At 49.4% G+C, this 20142-nt stretch overlaps 2 protein-coding genes across 2 annotated transcripts in view; one reads left to right on the top strand and one right to left on the bottom strand.

The window, feature by feature from the left end:
• Positions 1-20142, top strand: part of LOC128342179 (intercellular adhesion molecule 5-like) — a 130516-nt gene that overhangs the window by 808 nt on the left and 109566 nt on the right. Inside the window, exon 2 of the mRNA XM_053289190.1 lies at positions 10751-11168. The gene's annotated coding sequence lies outside the window, so the exon portion shown is untranslated. The remainder of the gene's footprint in view (positions 1-10750; positions 11169-20142) is intronic.
• LOC128342183 (uncharacterized) lies at positions 6126-8635 on the bottom strand. Its single transcript, XM_053289199.1, has 2 exons — positions 8438-8635; positions 6126-7225 (listed from the first exon to the last, which is right to left on the bottom strand). Exon 2 carries the CDS (start codon positions 7047-7049, stop codon positions 6333-6335), a length of 717 nt encoding a protein of 238 aa, XP_053145174.1. The 5' UTR covers positions 7050-7225; positions 8438-8635; the 3' UTR covers positions 6126-6332.

The raw sequence follows: 20142 nt of genomic DNA, 5'->3' as shown, positions 1-20142 counted from the left end.
GTATTCAGTGAAATGTATTTCCAGGCAGCATACTTATTTTGAAAGATCAGACTTAAATCCTTGGGGGCCTGGGATGTGTGGACGCCCTGGACTTTGAGGGGCTGGGGGCCCATTTTAAAATTTCATCTCTGGGCCCATTCCAACCTTGCTATGCCCCTGGCGGTCACTACACATGGGTTTCTGCACAACACCTGCACAGAAGAAACTCCCATGTAGAAAATGTGTCTCTTGTAAATTGACCCTGAATTTTCCATCCATGACTGGGATATCTGAGAGTTACAGTCAATAATAATAGAACAGCACACTGCTTGTGACAGGAAGGGGCAAATGACAATGATTTCTTAGTCTGGCAGGGGCTGGTTTTGGCCCTGGCAGAACTTGGCTGTCTGCTCCTGTTGCAAATGCCTCTGTCTAGTGTGGCAAACTAATGTATCCTCCTCCGTCCTGGTGTCAAAGTAAGCCCAAGTATGGTGAATGCACATATACCCCATCATGAGCCAACAATCATCACAAGACAAAGGCTGGCAAGAATCATTCACTGGTTTATAGACTCCCCCCGCCACCTTCTTCTTCCCCGATTTTGCTAGTGGCTATTTGGGCAGGTGATCCCCTAGGACAAAATCATGTTTTTAAAAAAGCATAAGATGAGACAGAGAAAATGACACTTGGAATCCTCACATAACTCCTGACTGTTGTTCTAAGTCTTTTACAGAGATGGCTCATGTTTTCAGGTTTTGATCAACAACCATGTCTAGATGGTACAGTGTTCCTTTTAACAGGGATTTCCAGAAACTGTTGACTACGTCCCATCATTCCTGTTTGGACAGGGGCACAATTTCAGTGCTTGCCCTAGGTGCTATTTTTCCTAGATATGCCTCTGCCCACTACTGTGTTGTATCTTCACCCACTAGCAGCAGTTTGGCAACCCACCCACAATGCTTCTACAATCTGCCATTCCAGAACTGCTTTTACCAAAGTCAATGGAAGTGGGTCAGCTTACTTCATTGTCGCTGTGATTGTGAGCAGAGCTTCTGTTAACTGGAAGTTAAGTCAAATCAAGCATTTTTAAAAAGCTGGACACTTCAGTCTCTACATAGAGAGTGTGGGGACATCCTATGGAGGAATGCAGGCAATGTGCCTTTCTCTTGACAAGATGCATCCTTTCTTGCCTTGTTCCAGTCACTGTCCTGGTGATAGCCATGTCAAGATCTGATTTGGCACAATTTTGCTGAGCCAAGGCAAAGGGATGTGCATTAGTTGCTAGGCAACAGCAAGGGACTTTCAGTTGCTCATTTGTTGGCTCCCCAACCCCTGGGCCAAATATCCCATTTCATTTTGGAGTCGGTCCTGGGCTGGCATATACCGGTACTGATAAAGATATGAACTAACTATTCCCTGTCAGAAGAAGAGGGGCGGTGGGGAGAGAAACTATTAGCTAAATGTGCTTTCGGAATTCAGCCATCTGGTTCAGCAGAATAAGGAAATTCTATTAAAGTAGTTCAATTATTACTCAAGAGCATCCCAAAACAGTCATATCTCCTTGAGCTTTTTATTTCTCTAAAGTTAAAAACTTTAGTAAATTAAATGTTGGTCATTCTGGGCCAGGATATTGAATCCTTTCAAGAAAATCAATGTATGCCTGTCGAGTTAATTAGCATAATGTTAATAAAATGTAATAATGGTGCCAGGATAACAGAAACTCTCTCTTCACTTTTCAAATGAACCTGACGTTGAAGATTGGATGATATTCCTGAATCATTGTCAAAGTAGTTTCCTAGAGCTGTGTGATTGAGGCTCACCATTTGTCCGAAACATCACCTCTTTGTATTACTGCATTCATGGACACAGCACTCTTATGCTAAAGTGTTTTTCTAGGTACTAAGCCCAATGTATCCCATTTACAAGGCACCTTCTGTTGATTCTAATGACTCTTCCCAGTGCATGCACGATGAGCATCAAGAGCAAACCTGTCTTTGTCCTTGACCATCTTTAAGGGCTCTTAGAGATGGTCAAGGACAGGCATTTGGTCACTGAGCTGTGTAGCTAACATAGGCTCAAATGTAGCATTTCCTGCATTGCTGTCTTATTTTACAGTCATATCAAACCTACCTTCTGCAGTGACAAGTGTTCCAATTCAGGCTTTCCTTCTCTCTCCTCTTGCAGAAAAATGGCCTGGAGACTAAAAGTATATTCTCATTGCTGATCCTGCATTTGGGAGGGGGCCTGCTACATAGGGTGCCTCGTCATTGTCTTTCCCTGAAGTATCAACAGGGATGGATTGCCCTGGGTGGAGGTCTGGTGCAGAGCTTCCATGATATAGAGGTTGTCTCCTGTCTCTTTGGGTTCTTTCCCCCAAGTATGGATTGCCCATACTTGGGAGATTGCCCATAGCAGGGATGGGATGTTCTGGATGGGGACCCGATGCAGAGTTTGCCTCTTTAGGTCCTTTTCTCTGAGTCTCAGCAGGGATGGAAGGCCCTGGGAGAGGGCCTAATACAGAGGGTGCTTCTTTTGGTTCTTTCCTTGGAAGATCAGCAGGGCCGGAAGGCCCTGGGAGGAGGCCGATATGGAGGTTGCCTTTTTTGTTTTCTCCTGGGAGTGTCATGCTCTACAGAGAGCCACCCCCATGGCTTTTCTTCCTGCAAAGGAAATGGGGGGGGCACCTCCTAGCTGCTTCCCCAGGGCCAAATCAGTCACTCAGCTTGACTCTTTGCCTGGATCCAAGCCTCTAGCTGCTTCTTTGGCTCTTGGTGGAAAATAAGGGGGCTGGAGAATAACATTTGGCCTCCTTTCCATTTGGAACACTTGGCCTCCTTTCCATTATTCCTGCCACCCAGCAGCCCTGAGTGGTTCACCTAACCCAGGGCTGCACCACTTGGGCCTTCCAGCTGTTGTTGGGTTACAGCTCCCATAGTCCCCAGTCGCACTAGCCAAAAGTCAGGGTTGATGGGAACTGTAGTCAAACAGCAGCTGGAGGGCGGGTGTTGTGCAGCCCTGCCCTAAATCAAGCTTCCCCTTCTGCATCACCACTCCATCCTCTTCCACAAGAGGCAGATCCCTCTTCAGGGCCAAAATCAGGCCTCCTAACCATACATATTGGGGCAGACAAGCTCTGTATAAGGCTCCTGGCAAGGAGCAGTCTATCTTGAGCTACCTCTTGAACCTCTCGGAACATCTCTTGGCCCAAAGTGGACTGGCCATAGAGCCTTTTCTGTGGCTGGGTTGGACCCAAAGACATTTTTACCCAACTCTATCCAAAGAATATTCAAAGTAAGACAACTTTATTTTCTTTAAAATCAACTTTTTAATTTTTAAGCAGTAAATATGCATGTTCTATTGATGTTTTATCTCTACATCCTATCCTATTAAATCAAGTGTTTAATATTTTTAAAATAAATATGCAGCATTTTATTGCTACCTATGTATGAAGCACTGTCTGGTTTTTGTCTTTCTCTTTTTCCTCATCAACATCCAGCTCCCTTGGAGGAACCAGTATCCCCATAGTGGCTTCCACCCTTGCCAGTCTGCTCCGCAGTCTCCGGAGCTGTCCCCTCAGTGCCTTGAGGTTTTGCAAACATTCCTGGCAGCTGCGGAGGTCTCTTTGGCCTTGAAGGAAAGAAAACAAACAGGGTCAAGGGGCCTGTCCTCCACAATACCAGTCCCTGCACTGACTTCTAGTCCCTTTCCATGCCCAGCACAGACTTCTCCTCTCTACCTTGAAAACCCTCCATGGCTATGCCCCACCCTGTCCCTCTGCACTGATCCTCCCCCCCTCCCCCAACTTGCACCCCGTCAGGTTGGTTTTTGCTCCTCCAGCTTCTGTCTTCAGCCACTTGGAGGTCTCCTGCTCTCTAAAACTACTCTTTTTCTTCTCCCTCACTGACTGACCCTTGGGTCTGGAACCGCCACTCATGTGGGCCCACATCTCTCTCCTATCCTTCCAATGCAACCCACCTCCTCTGTGCAGCTTTTGGCTTAATGCCTCAGCAGAGGCAGCTCCATCAGCTTGAACTGAATGCCCCATATGCTTTCCTCCTCTTCCTCACTTCTCTCTCCAAAGCCAGACTTTAGACTGTATGCTCCTGGTGGCCGGGAACTTTTGCCCATGTACATTGACGATGCTATAAGGAGGATTGTGATAAGCACAATTGTATGACATCCTCCTTGGTTTCCTGTTTCAGTCCAGCTTGAATTCAAAAGGGCTGATATTAGCATTCATATTATCAGCATTCATGAATTTAGTATTCACATTCTGCTTTTTCTCAAGCAGCTCAGGGAGGTATACATAGTTATTGTTTCCTCCTAACAACCCTAAGAGTTAAGTTAGACTGCGGGACAAGTGACTAGCCCAAAGTCACCCAGCGAGGTTCATGGCTGGATGAGAATTCAAACCCGCATCTCCCTGGTCCTACGGAGGTGCAGCTGAAATACATACACATTGTTCCCCCGCTTGTCCCACCTCAACTTCCCTCTCCTTCCTCTGTTGCTTGCCCATCTCTGTTTTTAGACTATAAGTGTTTTAGATTAGTCATGTGCACGGACCAGTTCGGAGGCCATTCTAAAGGCCTCCAGACCGGTCCGGGCACGGGGTGGTTTTGGTTCGGGTGGGGGGGTTCCAATAAAAACAGGGGGGCTCTACTCACCCCTTCCAGTAAAAAAACGTATTTCTTGTACTAATTGGGCGGCAGGGTGCCGCCTGCTTCAATCTCCTGGTGCGGGCTCCTCGTATCCATCGGGGCGGCAGGATCGCTCCCAGTCCCTGCCGCCCCCTTCAAGTTAAGTCCCCCTCGGCTGGCGGCCGCCCCCTGAAGTTCCCCAGAGGTCCCCCGCCACCCCCTTCTTTCCAAAACTACCCCCATTACCAGAGGACGGCAGGAGAACTCCCTGCCGTCCCCTTCCCCCTTGCCGGCTGGGCTGCAAATGGCTTCTAGGAAGCCTTTCGCGCGCGTGCGCGAAAGGCTTCCTAGAAGCCATTTGCAGCCCAGCCGGCAAGGCGAGCGGACGGCAGGGAGTTCTCCCGCCGCCCGCTCGCTAAAGTAAGCGCTTACTTTAGCGAGCGGGCGGCGGGAGAACTCCCTGCCGTCCGCTCGCCTTGCCGGCTGGGCTGCAAATGGCTTCTAGGAAGCCTTTCGCGCACGCGCGCGAAAGGCTTCCTAGAAGCCATTTGCAGCCCAGCCGGCAAGGGGGAAGGGGACGGCAGGGAGTTCTCCTGCCGTCCTCTGGTAATGGGGGTAGTTTTGGAAAGAAGGGGGTGGCGGGGGACCTCTGGGGAACTTCAGGGGGCGGCCGCCAGCCGAGGGGGACTTAACTTGAAGGGGGCGGCAGGGACTGGGAGCGATCCTGCCGCCCCGATGGATACGAGGAGCCCGCACCAGGAGATTGAAGCGGGCGGCACCCTGCCGCCCAATTAGTAAAAGAAATACGTTTTTTTACTGGAAGGGGTGAGTAGAGCCCCCCTGTTTTTATTGGAACCCCCCACCCCAGTGCCGGACCAGTTCCGTGCACACCCCTATTTTAGATTGGAAAACAACAATGAGGATGGAAAAGGGTGCTGCCTCTGTGAGACTTACGGTCATTCAGCTGATGGAACTGCAAATCCATCAAACTCTGCAGAGTTTCTTTTACATTGCTGAGGTCTGGCTCTAGAGGAGGTGGGGAAGGAGGAGGAGGGGGAGAGGGATGCAGGAGGAAAGAAGAGGTGGAGGCGGAGGGTGGGATGGAGCCAACTTCCAGCGAGGCAGAAGATAATGATGAACTGGACCCAGGGGGGCGGAGACATGCAGCAGGACCTGCAGGATCATCTGCAAGAGAGAAGCAGCAGCAGGTGATCAGCCGCAAACGCTGGCATACTACCACACCCGCCATCACTTGCCCTCACTGCTCACCATGAGAAGCTGTCTGAATTACAGGCATCACAGCTTGGTCACCTGAAAGACAGAAAACGAAGGAACACTTCAGCAAGCACTGACAACCCACCCACAGGCCTCCCCTCCGAAACTTAGATGCAGACTCAAATCAAACATTTCAACATTCAGGAGAAGGAAACAGAGAGCAAAAGAGCCATTTTTAGCCCAGCAGCAACTTCAGGGGTGTGCTGCAAACGTACCTTCCTTTCCCTACCGCTGCAGCTGAACTTCACTGCGGATGAGCCTTGTCCGTGTGTGTCCGATTTGCAGGTTGATGGCCCGGAGAGAACGAGGGAACTGCTGGGAAATGCGGCGAACCCTCATTTCTGCAACCAAGAGAGCCAAAATGTTGTATGTTCTGACCAGGCTGAGTGCTGGTGCAAAAAAGGGCAGTGCTAGTGCTTGGTCCATCATCTGGGCTGAGTATCAAAACTCCAGCTGAACTTTGTGCTGGGTGTCTATGCAAAAGGGTTCTGAGGTGCCACAATACCTACGCCGCTGGACATAGTCATGCTGTAATCCTGTGAGGATTTCTAGTTCTTGCTCAAGATAACTGTCAGCAATGGAAGGCTCTGGTAAGGGCTCTGACACAAAAGCTGCTTCCGTTGGACTGCCAGTGGTGATGGAAGGACCTGGCACCGAGATTTCCTCATTGACCTCTTCCCCCAGAATGTCATTGGTAATATGAGGTCCTAGAAGGGATCCTGGCATCGAGGTTTCCTCTTTGAGCATTTCCTCGAGAATATCAGTAGAAATGAGAGGTCCTGAACGGGATCCTGGCACTGAGGTTGCCTCATTGAGCTCTTCTCCCAGAATACCATTGGTGATGTGAGGTCCTGGAAGAGGTTCTGGCTTTGAGGTTTCCTTATTGACCTCTTTCCCCAGAATGTCAGTGGGGACACAAAGTATTGGAAGGGATCCTGGCACCAAGGTTGCCTCATTGGGCTCTTCCCCCAGAATGTCATTGGTGATGCAAGGTCCTGGAAGGGATCTTGGCACCGACATTTCCTCATTGAACTCTTGCTCCAGAATATCAGTGGGGACGTGAGGTTCTGGAAGGGATCCTGGCACCGACGTTTCCTCATTGAGCTCTTCCTCCAGAATATCTGTGGGGACGCGAGGTTCTGGAAGGGATCCTAGCATTGAGGTTTCCTCATTGAGCTCTTTCCCCAGAATGTCAGTGGGGACATGAAATCCTGGAAGGGGTCCTGGCACCAAGGCTGCCTCATTGGGCTCTTCCCTCAGAGGGTCCCCCAGAAAATGGTGCAACCGGGGTCCCCCAGGACACGGGGCAACATGGGCCGGATTTCTGGGATGACCTGAAAGAGAGGAAATAAAGCAGGAATCTGGAAATGAGGATGGCCCATAGCCCTGATAGAAATTGCCTCCCCTTTCTGCCTAGGTTAACCAGCTGGGGTGCAGCCTGGGATTGTGGGTGAGGTGGTCCACCCAAGGAAACAAGCAAGGGATGAAGAGGAATACATTGCCTAGCACTGGCAAGACAGCCCTCACCAACTACGCTTCAGAAGGGAGTGCAATGGCCAGGCTCTATCTGCTGAACATACCAATGCAGCTGACTTCTCCCAAGTCATACCCCTGGCTCACTTTGCCCTACTCTGGCTGACAGCCGCTCTTGGGCAGAAGCCTTTCCCTGGCAAGCTAAGGTCCTTTAACAGAAGATGAAGAAGACTCAACCCAAGACCTTGTGCATGCAAAGCACTTGTTCCACTACTGGACTATGGGCCCTCTTTCCTCATACCTGTGAGGAAAGAGGCTTCTCCTTTGAGCAGAGTGGGAGCTGATGGTTCACATGGACTAAACAATGCATTTGCTTTCTGGCTGAAGCAACAATCCCCAGTTACAGCCTTTTGACCTATGTGTGGAGGTAGGGGTGGGGCTTGAAAATCTGCCTGGACGCCATAAGCAGGAAGCATAGCTATGATCTGAGGAATGCAGGCCCAGCTCCGAGGGGCAGAAAACTGGGAACAGAGAAAGAAAGAGTCTCTTTGGACTGATCTCAGAGCTCATTGGCCAGGAAATGTTGCCCTTGTTTGCAGGTGATCCTCCAATTGTCAAATTACATGGGTCCTAGCTAAGGGAGTAGGAAACAAGACACCAGTATGCTTTAGCTTCCTCTTCTCCAAGGCAGGGGGACAAGGCCCAGAGGATGTCTTGGGGCTGGGTATGGGCAATGGGTTCATGCAGGGCTTTTTCAGAATTGCACCACTTCCAAGGGAGAATGACCAAACCTGCCTGCCTGCTGCCACAGCCCTTTCCTCATCTCCTCCTAGAAGGGAGGGTATCCAGATGTGACTTGCCCGGGCCCCCTGGTCTCCACCAACACTTTTGGCTGCAACAAGTGCCAGTAGCAAAGGATAGAGGTGGCTGAACTTGCCCTCCTGCCCTTCACCCATCAGATGGACGTCTGCCCATCTCTCTCCGTTGTCAAAGCGAAACAGGTCTCCAATGAGACACTCCCTGGGGTGTTGAGGAACCCTGAGAAGAAGCATGCACTCTTGTTATCCACTTACCAGTCTGTGCCCCCTTTTCATCTTCATCTTTATTCCTGCAGAGATAAGGAGAAACATTCTTAGTAGCAAATCACAGGAGATGGCAATGGTAAACCCCTCCTGTATTCTACCAAAGACAACCACAGGACTCTGTGGTCACCAGGAGTCAACACCGACTCGATGGCACACTTTTACCTGGGTTTGGGCTATGTCTGAACAACCTCCACCCCCATCCCTTTAGCTGGCCACACCAGAGCCAAAAGCATTAAGAGGAGTCAAGAGGGGGAAAAGCAACTCACTTTGGTTCTGCCTCTGGGTGAGACCAATAGGAACATGAAAGAAGAAAAGGTTAGGCATGTTCTTGGAAATAACATGGGGGTGCTGGCAGAGGGCAGCTTTTGAAGTCAGCTTCAACTGGTGAGCAGGATTCCCCCCCCCCCAAAAACCTCCGTGGGCCCACAGGGGCCAGCCAGTAGCTCTTGGGTGCTACCATTTCACAGGTCTAGGACCTGCAAGCTTAAGAAATACAGTGGTGAGTGGGAAGTCAATATTTACTTAATTAGATGTAACGGGATTGTTAAGATATTGTAAAAACCAATAAAACATTTTAAAAGCAAAAAAAGAAAAAAGAAAAAAAAAGAAATACAGTGGAAATCAGCCCAGCAAGTGACCTTCGAGGGCCACCTGCATTTCAAGGAGAAGCTGTGTAGTGTGAATACTGGTGGTGAACTTGTGACCACTAAAGTTCACATAGAGAGCACAATCGCATGTAAAACAATGGAAGGGCATCTTTAAAAACCAATTAAGCCATTAGATTTGGCTTCCCCATCATGCTGGAGACTTACCTACAGTTCACCCATGACCAGCAGCCACCCAACCTGACAGCTAAGATGATAGGCTGATGATAAACTGACAGCCAAAGACAGCCAACTTATCAAAGATGCTGCAGCTTATCTAGAATGCTGCCAAGTGAGCCTCCTGCAGATTCCTCACAGGTCTCCAAGGGGAACCATGACGGCAGAATTCTGTGGCTGATTGTAAGATCGCAAGATCAGTTACTGGCCACGCTGGTTCTGGTTTGAATCCAAACACTGTCTTGGTTGTGCAGCTCAAAGTGTCAAAGCACCAGGGGAGAGTCACCCCTGTCCTGCCTTCCCTGCTCCCCACATGTTTTCCACCTAATCACTTGCTGAAGTCCCTTAGTTAGGAAATCCCTCTACATCACATTTAGCACTAAGGCCTGTCTCTGTTCAGAAAACACAAAAAAGAAAGCCAATTAACTTGTGGAACTAGGTGTGGTGATGATCCCTGGCTTAGATGGGTTTGAAAGGGGGTTAGAAACGTTCATGGAGGAGGAGAGGCCCCTCTGTGGCGATTAGTCAGGATGGCTATAGAGAACCTCCAGCACAGGCTGAATCCCAGATGCTGGGGACATGCAATGGGTGTGGCTGTTGCCTTTGCACTTTGCAATGAGTTACAGAGGACTCAGATGTTACAGAGGACTCATGCAGGTTTATTATAAACCTGCACTAGCAGTGGCTGCAGCCCACGCCTATCCACAAGCATCCCCTTCCTTCAGCATTTGCTAACAGAAGGGAAAAGGCAAATGAATAGAGAGTGACAGAGAGGGAAGGAGGGGGAAATGAGAAGGACAAAGAAAGAGGGGAAGCAGGAAAAACGATGGTGCCTCACAAAGAATGAGCGAGAGAAACAGAAGGCTGTAATGTACTTTTTGTATAAGGTTATGAAATGGAAAACAAACAATATTCAATATCTTCCCCCACCCCCACCCCATTACATCTTCGGAAACAACCTACAGTATGTCCTTATTAAACTCCATAGGCCCAACTGCACAACATCTTAGTTTCCACTGCACTTTTTTAAAAAAATGCACTGCATAGAATGCACCCAGTTGCACATCAAAATGAACCTTGGACTGCCTATCTGGCCTCCCCAAAGACCCACCACGGCAGCTCATGGCCCCACAGTGGATGGATGAATCCTCCCAAGGATGCTACTCTTACATTTTTAGGGGACAGACCAGGAGCATTCTAGCTATTGCTCCCTTACCCACATTAAAATAAAGTGGAAGGAAGCAGCCTCCTCTGGCTTCAGTAGGAATACACAGAATTGAAAAGCAGCTTTGTCTGTCTGTTGAAATAAATTAACAACAACTAATAAACTTTATTTGTTAGCCGCCCCACAGCAAATTGTTCTCTGGGCAGAACACAGTGGAGGATTAATGGAGTCCCATTCTCCTGAACTAGCTACCACTGTGTGAAGTATTTGTTGTTGTTGTAGTAGAAGTAATTCTGTATTTAATTGTTTTTCCAGATTCAACAGAGGCAGCTGTGACCATCAGGTCTCTGGGCAAGAGAGCTGGCCTTGTGGGAGCAAGCATGGATGGTCCCCTTTGCTAAGCAGGGTCCACCTTGGTTTGCATTTGGATGGAAGGCTTCGTATGAGCACTGGAAGAAGTTCTCCTGAGGGGATGGGGCCAGAGCTCAGGGGAATAGCACCTGCCTGCTTGTATGCAGAAGATACCCACGGACTTCCTGGCATCTCCAGGTAGGGCTGGGAGAGACCCCTGCCTGCGATCTTCCATCTCTTCTGCCTGTCAGGAGGAGGTCAGTCCAGCAAGACCTGCCTTTGAAAGTGTGCTTCAGGATGAAAAAAGTTGGAAAACGCTAGGGTAGAGCAGTCTCTGTGTTAGAGAGCTCAGGAGGGGAGGAGCTACATCAGAAGTGCACAGGTAAGGGAGTAATGCTAATTCTACTGTTTTAAGTTTTCTGTTGACAGTCATTTTAACTAATGTTTTAACTTTTTGTTTGTTTGTTTGTTGTAAACTGGCCAGAGATGTGAGTTTTGAGTGGTATAGAAATATTTTAGATAATAAAATAATTAATATTGTCTGGCGATATGGAGTTAATGTCCCAAATAAGGTAGTTTATTTAGGAAATCCATCAGGGAGATAGATTGAGACCTCCATGCCTCATTGCTAGCTACACAGAGGAAGAAGGGAAGGGAGAAGGAGGAAGTCTGTCTCTCAGGTGAGAGAGAATGAAACCTGAGACCATCAGTCTAACAAAGGTAGAGTAGAGAAAGTGTAGAGGGGATTCCCTTGATTACTATCTCTACCCCTAGTTCCCCTTGTGGTCGAGAGGGTTGCTGTCTACTAAGAGTCAATGCCATCAGGAGCGGCATCTCCAACACTCCATCACAGTGGCCTGCTTCCTGCTCGTGGGTCAGAAAGAAAACTTTTTTCTAATAAAAAACTTTAGATCTTAATTTCAGTTGGAGTTGTGTTCCTGTCCATAAATGGATCAAAGGTCTCATTCTAAACACCAGCTATTATAAACTGGTCAGTTATACAATTTGAGAGAGAAAGAAAATCAGTAATGTTTTGGAACTTGTCTGTGATCCGGCTGTATATGTTGGCAAGCACTGTGTGTTCCCTATAATCAAGCGAATTTCCACCCCAAGGAATTGTCTGTTATGATAACCCTGAGGGTTTTTAGATGTTAGTAGAGCAAATAATCACACACTTTGGCTTTTGAGATAACTATAATGAACTTTCGTGCACCTGCATTTTTAATTGATGACTATCTTGAGGTAATATGTGTTTCCGAGCAATGCCTGTTTTAGGCCATTTTCAGTTTATCTAAAACTTTCTGATGGGACTACCCAACCCCCACACATTCCAAGATATACTCATCTACATTTTGTGTTTATGATTTTCTTGTGCAGTTTTTGATTTTAACACTATTCCTATAGGCTAGTATGGATATAGAAAAATAATTGTGAGTAATGTGTATGTGATTCTGACTAAATTTACTCAAGGAAATTCCACTAATATTATAAGAACAAGTTAGGCATGCCTAACTTGCCCTATTAATTTCAATGGGACTTGCTTGAGTAAATTTAGTCAGGCTATCAGCCACCCAATATTGTGAGGGGATTCCACTCAGAGCTTCCCTATGCCACAAGAGATATACATTCAGCCATAGGAATGTGGTCTTACCACTGGCCTATCTCATTTCATTTGTTTCTAGGTATGGCTCCTGTTCCTAAGTTTGTTATATAAATAATATGTGAGATACTGGGGCTATTCTGACGATCGGCAAAAATTGGGCTAAGAGAGTCTAGCCCGATTTTTGCCGATCGTAAGAACCACCGGGCTCTCAGGCGAGCCCGGTGGTTCTAGAGTGGGTAACCCGCTCAAGACCCCTGCCTTAAAACCAGGTTTGCGGAGCAAGAGCTCCGCAAAACTGGTTTTAATAATCGTGAGTAGCCACAGTGTGGCTTCGCTTCATGCCTACTCACAAGGAGACCCCTGGAGGGGAGGCGAAAAGCCACCTCCCAGCTCCGGAGGTCTCGCCAGCATGCCCTGTGCGCTCGTGCAGGGCATGCTGGAGCTTGCGGGGGCCAATTGGCCCCCGCTCCCCCCCAGCCCCTGCCGTCTCTGTCTCGGGGCCGGCAATTATTATATAAATAATATGTGAGATAAATGTTTATTTATTTATCAGGGCTCCCTTCCCACTCACTGCAACAAACCAGGTCTCACGGATCATGAGACCTGGTCCAATCACTGCATGGCCTATGCATAGCTTCAGTAACAATGGCTGACATGATCCACAGCCTTCTGGCAACAGAAGAAGAGTTGTGAGTGAATGAAGAGCTAAAGGCCTTGTGCTGAAGGCTTCTTTGCAGAGTGGACTGAGCACAGAGGGGAAAGGGGAGTGATTTTTGCATCTCCCCCTCTCACCAAAGCCCCTTTTCCAGGAGGCTGAACAACCCTCAGGAACATATTTATGCACATGGAAAGAGCTTCTGAAGGGAGGGGAGAGATGCACAAATTGCTTCCCCCTTGTTGAAGAGATGCTGAAGGCTCCTTTAAGACCTCCTCCTGTTAGCAGAGGGTTGTGGATCATGTCAGCTAATGTCAGTGAAACAAAATAATGTAAGAAGAGTCCTCCTGGATCAGATAAAATATTCTGGTTCTACTCTATCCCGCTCCACCTATGTCCCACTGTGGTGTAGTTTCACTTTGTCAGGCACATTTCCAGAATGCTATTTCTGAGTATGGGGCTGGGGAGTCATGAATAAACTTGCCCCATATGTATGCTTCTTTAAGGGTCGAACAACATGTAGTGCAGTTCAGGAGACCTCTGATCTGATCTCCCAGTCTCGTTTGCTTTTCCTAAAATAAGCACAGTGGGGCCCCAGTCTGAACGCATAATCAACTTGTGGAATTCTCTGCCACAAGATGTGGTGACAGCCAACAACCTGGATGGCTTTAAGAGGGGCTTGGATAACTTCATGGAGGAGAGGTCTATCAATGGCTACTAGTCGGAGGGTCACTTCCAGCCTCAAAGGCAGGGCGCCTCCGAGTACCAGTTGCAGGGGAGTAACAGCAGGAGGGAGGGCATGCCCTCAACTCCTGCTGTAGGCTTCCAGTGGCATCTGGTGGGCCACCGTGTGAAACAGGATGTTGGGCTAGATGGGTCTTGGGCCTGATCCAGCAGGGCTGTTCCTATGTTCTTATGAATTGTAGCTATAGCAGGTAAGGTGGGGGCATTTAACCACAGCCCCAATCCAAATTTAGCCACAGTCCCAATCCAAATTGCCCCTTGAGCTGCTACTAGCTCTGGGGGAGGTGAAATCATACAGGCAGAAGAGCAGTGTGCCTTTATGTTTCCCCTGCCATTGCTAAGAGCAGCTCCAGGGAGCAATCTGTATCAAGGAATCAGTGCAGGGCGGGGGGGGGGGGAGCATTAAAACTCTCCTCCACTGACACCGTCTCCATTCCAAATCCTCTCATGTTCTGTTGCATTATTCCCAATGGGAAGTCCCCTACCTTTCAAAGTTTTTTCAGCTTTCTTCTCAGGAACTTCTGAGTAAAAAGTGCTAAATGTCAGGGAGAGGAGCCAGAAGCCAAGGGACAAACCAGATTTTCCATATGACTCGTCCCCAGCTTACTCACCTGTTCTCAAGTTTATATCACTCCTTTTCCTAGCATGTTTGCCAAGTCTGTTTCTTTCTCTTTCTAGGGGACAATGAAGGGGACACCAATACAAGCATTTTCAATATGTTTTGAAAATATGTGGGAAAGAGGGGGGAAATTGTGTTCTGGACTGGGTCAGATCATTCATAGGAACATAGGAAGCTGCCATATACTGAGTCAGACCATTGGTCCATCTAGCTCAATATTGCCTACACAGACTGGCAGTGGCTTCTCCAAGGTTGCAGGCAGGAATCTCTCCCAGCCCTATCATGGAGATGCCAGGGAGGGAAGTTGGAACCTAGATGCTCTTCCCAGAGCGGCTCCATCCCCTGAGGTGAATATCTTGCAGTGCTCACACATCAAGTCTCCCATTCATATGCAACCAGCGGACCATTCATATGCAACCAACTAAGCGGACCCTGCTTAGCTAAGGGGACAAGTCATGCTTGCTACCACCAAATCAGCTCTCCTCTCCATTTGTCCATCAAGCTGCTATTGTCTATGGTGACTGGCAGCAGCTCTCCCAGGGTCCTTCCAAGCCCTGTTAGCTGAGATTCTTTCAACCTGGACATGTTGGGATGTCAACCTGGGGCCTGGAGTGTGCAAAGATTGTCCCTTTCCTTGCTTTATGAATTACTGCTACACTGTAGTCATGATAGCTTTGTCACAATGGTTTAAACAGCAAGTATAAGGAAATGCCTCCATCTGGGGGCAGCCTGTCTACAAGGCAGGGTCAGACAGTTGCCTTAGGCACAAGTAGGAGGTCAAGTGCAGGGGTAGCAAGCACCCCGCACTATGGGCATGCCCCTCATGCTGCTCATTGCAACCATCCTTTCTCACCCATCGGGCTGGGTGATGGGCCAGCTGCTCATTTCCCCCTCCTTGCACTATTGTGGTGCACCTCTTCTTCCCCCCCATGCTAGGATGGCCTCTGCCGCCATGGCCTGGCTTAGTGGCATAGACTGAGAATGCTTATGTGCCTGCCACCAACCACTGTTGACTGGGCAGCTTGGCCTGAGAATGCTGGCAGTGGCGGCTGGTGAGGGTGCCGTGTGTGTGTGTGTGTGTGTGGTGGTGGTGGGGGCAGCAGGAAGCACCTTTAAGTGTAAATTTGTGCTTACCTCCCGTACCACCGCCGCACCTGAAAGCTCTTTCTGGCAGTGGTGCACTGCCCAGCACCCGCTGCAGCAGAGGATCCGCACATGCTTGGAGGCCATTTGCTGGCCATGCAAATGGCCTCCGTCAGCTGAGTGGCAGAGCCGATCCTCCACCGCTGAGGGTGCTGGGCACCACTGCCGGAAAGAGCTTTCAGGTGCGGCGGTAGTAGGGGAGGTAAGGACCTACTTAAAGGTGCCTCCCGCTGCCCCCACTGCAAACATGTTATATGCTTATTAATTGATATTCATTGTATTGGAATATATAAATCTAAGCAGACAAAGGTTTACTAAATGACCACCCAATCTGTACATAAACCCAGAGTCCAATAGTCTAATTGTGCAGGCACAGCGTATACGGGCTGGCTCAAACCGAGTCTCTTGAAGGTATCAAAATATAGTCACACTCTCAGGTGATCTGATTCTTGTAAGTGCTGGATGAGTCAAAGGCATTCCGACTCCTGGTCGTCATCAGCGGTTTCCTTGCTTTTTTGTGTGGATGATTCATTGATACAAAGGAGGGGATAAGAGGAATACATTTCCCCCTGAGGAGAAATAGGAATTATTTCTATTTGTTAATCTGGAAGTTCTCCCTACCACCTCCTCAGGTGGGAACTATGACGGCTGAGAGATGAATGGCCTAACAGTCTAGTTCCTACACAAGGAGGTGGCAGTCAGAACTTCCAAATTAACAAGTAGAAACGGGCGTAGGAAGCTTTCAGGTGGCCAGGGGACAAGTTTGCACTGGTGGCCCCCACCCTATTGTAAACTAATGCGCCTGCCCTAATCACACACCCCTGCATCAACATTAGGTGCAGGAGGTGTGGCCGGTATCAGGAGCGGGGTTACTCAGCTCCACTCTCAATTCTCTTCAGTCAGAGCTTCATTCAAGGGTTGCCTAGGAGCTTCTTTCTCTGCCCTGCTCCTCATGTTGGCCACACACCCCACACGATGCCGGCTCCCAGTATTGTGGCACCCGTGGCCAATGTTGTTGCTCTGGCCCACCAGTGGGTCTCCCACAGCCCTGCTCCATCTGGACTTGCCTGGCACCTGCCTGGCTGTGAAGGAAGCCACCGGACGACTCATTTTTCCATGGAAGGAGCAGGACCTCCCCCTCAAAGCCTTCCTGGAGACTGGGCTTCCAGGCCAGCGAGCTTTGTAGGCTTGGGGCTTCATTGCCAGCCAAGAGCCTGCCTGGGGAGCTTCCGAAGGTGGAGGTTGTGGTGTGTGCCCAAGCTGCACCTCACGGCTGTGTGCCCAAGCTGCACCTCACGGCTGCTCCACTGATACTGCGGCGGAGAAAGTGCCAGGAATGATGCCTGGCAATGGGGGCGGGGGGAGGGAGCACCTCCCCTTGTCAGGATGTCAGCAGACACCCACTGCTTCATCTCAGGTGTTCCACCATGCCAAAGGAGTGGGGGGGGAAAAAAGAGAATTCCATAAGCAGCCACAAGACAGATGGAGGGACTGTTTGTGCGCCCCAGGCGAGGACTGGCCCACAGGGCAACAGGGCATATTCCCGGTGCGCCCTACCCCAAACTCCCACCATTAATTACCTATTATGCTCAAAACTCGGTGCCCTCCCCACATACATTCCATCGCCCTCTCAGTGCCCCAAGTCTGGCCCTGGTGCGCCCTCAATCACGTGATCCAGACCGCCCCGCCCCCCATCCCCAGCAGTGGAGGAAAGAGAGGGCATGAGCTGGTGAACCTAGCTTCCTCCACCCTCCCTGGTGTGTTGAGTGGCCTTGCCAGGCGGAAAGCATCAAGCGAGACTGGGCTGGGGAGCACATGGTAGGCTGCCTCCTGAGTTAAGCACCCTGGTGCACACTGCACAGTACGCTTGTGCATGGCACGTAGTGGCTGGCTACCTGCAGCTTGCCTAGCCCAGGTGGGTGACGCATGTGTTGGAGATGAACTTCCAGTGCATCGACCTTTTGCACCAACTGTCCTAATGACCACTAGGGGCATAGGGAGTAGAGACAGTGAGTCAGGGTCTCCCTATCTGTCCCTACTCTATGACCCCTGAACTGACTCTGCAGCACTTCCTGTGCTGAGTCACAATCCTTCCTTTCCTCCTAGAGAGCAGATGGAAACATCTCTCTCTCTCTCTCCTTACCTATCCATTATGTAGTCCTTTAGATTAGGGATAGGTCTTTCCTGTCTAAGTGTATTTAACCAATAAATCTTTAGTGTTTAGTCATACAAGGATCTCCATGTGTTTTCTCCAAATAGCTGCAATATCCAAACTATCCTCTGCTACCTACTTTGTAACTGGAGTGTGTGCTCATTCCTTAGTGCTCTGCTGTTTTACCTATTGTGGGTAAAAATCGACAACCTCTAACAGCATGTGCATTCTGCAATGTGCTTGGCTCCCCCACCCCCATTTTATCCATGTGGAGTTGTCACTGGGCAGAGTTGGCCACTGTGCAATGCGCAATCTCAAAAGGAAGGGACTCCTAGATCACGAATGGGGGACTCCCCTGAGGACTGCAGCCCTCCCAGCTTGTGGTGGGTTCCTTGGCTGTGGATTAGCCTTCAGTTCAGCTCATGCCTCATGGCACATGGCTCTGCTGTAAAGCTGGTCCTGTGCACGGGGCTCCCCTGAAACCTCAGTGCCTTTGGCCAATGCCATTTTTGGCCACTGCTCTAAGCCGGTCCTGCCCCTGCATCTGACATTGATGCAGGAGGCATGGCCATTACCAGCAAGAGGGGCAAAATATTCAAAATTTGTTTTTTTTCAATACCGTGAGCTGAAGAATTTTATATACACTTTTTCTCAAGAGGCTGAAACCAACAGACCATTACTTGGTCTCTCAATGGATTAATTCTTTCATATAGAAATGGTTTCCTTTCCAATATTTATTCAATATTTATGCAAATAAAGAATCGATAGAAATATGAAAGAAAATGGGAGAAAGGAATTTAAGAATAATGTTCAAGAAGATGCCTGGATAAATGTATATCATTCTAAGAGAATTGTACATGATATTTGTATAGAGAAAATGTTTCTAATTGTCCGCAAATATACTATTACAACTATAATGAATATTTATATACCACTCTTCAACCAAAGTTCTCAAAACGATTTATATAGAAAAATAAATATAATAAATAAGATGGTCACCTGTCTCCAAAGGGCTCACAATCTAAAAAGAAACATAAGGCTTACTAGCAACATCCATTGGTGGGGTGCTGCGCTGAGGTTGGATAGGGCTAGTTGTTCTCCTCCTGTTAAATATAAGAGAACTAGTGTTTTCAGGCCCGTTGAAATAACGGGCGCTAGTAGGGGAGAGTTTTTTCCCCCTGCCCCACTCCCTCTCACCTTTGCCCCCCCGCTCCTTGCCCGAGCAACTTGTCCCTTGTCCTTGCCCTTGTCCCCCCTCCCTCTTGCCCGAGCCCTCATTACCCGATCCAGCCCGCAACAGTTGGGCAAAGTAAAAGCATATTTTGCGAAGAAGAGAGGAGCTCGCGAACAGAGCTCCTCTCTGTGCTAAGCCACTGCCCTAACTGCCGCTATGGACGCAATAGGTGTCCTTTGCGCCCAAAGCACAAGTTTGGGAAGAGGCTTAGCACAGAGAGGAGCTCTGTTCGCGAGCTCCTCTCTTCTTCGCAAAATATGTTTTTACTTCACCCGACTGTTGCGGGCTGGATCGGGTAATGAGGGCTCGGGCAGCTGAGAGGGTGGCCGGCGGCGGCCGCGGAGGCATTCTCATGGGCCATTTTGGCCCTTAATCATTTGGGGGGGATCAGGGAAGGAGTAATTGGACAGCTGGGAGGGCGGGAGAGTGGTTGGCGGTGGTGGCCGCGGCGGGAAACATTTGGGGCAAGGGTAATTTTGGGGCCGGGCAAGGGCCCCAAAGTCTTCAAGCTGCCCGTCCTTGGCGGCGCCGCCAGGCCTCGGCGGCGGCTCCGGCACCACCGCAGCCGGCTTCCCCTGCCGCCTCTTCCTTCTGCCCGGCTTCGGCAGCGCGGCCAGGCCTCGGCCATGGCTCCACCGCCACCTCGGCCGTGCCGCGTCCAATGGCTGAGGCGGCTCTGCCGCCGCCGCGTCCAGTTTTCCCTGCCGCCTCTTTCCTGGCTTTGCGGGGCTTCACCGGCTTCTTCAGGGCGGCCGCCGGGTCCTGGCGGTCGTGTCTCCCTCGGACTATTCTGAGCATGCGCTCCGCGCATGCTCAGAACGGCCGAGGGAGGCGCAGACACACGCTTGGTTGTCCATGGACGGACACCAAGCCTTTTATTAGAGAGGATTGCCACTTTAAAAGGTGTCTCTTTGCTCAAGTAAAAGTAAAGTGTGCCATCGAGTTGGTGTCGACTCCTGGCGACCCCAGAGCCCTGTGGTTGTCTTTGGTAGAATACAGGAGGGGTTTACCATTGCCGTCTCCCACGCTGTATGAGACGATGCCTTTCAGCATCTTCCTATATTACTGCTGCCTGATATAGGTTTCCCATAGTCTGGGAAACATACCAGCAGGGATTCGAACCAACAACCTCTGGCTTGCTAGTCAAGTCATTTCCCCACTGAGCCATTAAGTAACAGGTATAAATATATGGTATGACGTTCTCCT

Source organism: Hemicordylus capensis, chromosome 2 (assembly GCF_027244095.1).
Source record: "Hemicordylus capensis ecotype Gifberg chromosome 2, rHemCap1.1.pri, whole genome shotgun sequence".
NCBI lineage: Eukaryota > Metazoa > Chordata > Lepidosauria > Squamata > Cordylidae > Hemicordylus > Hemicordylus capensis.
Note: the sequence above shows the minus strand (reverse complement) of the source record. Positions and strands in the feature narration are given on the sequence as shown.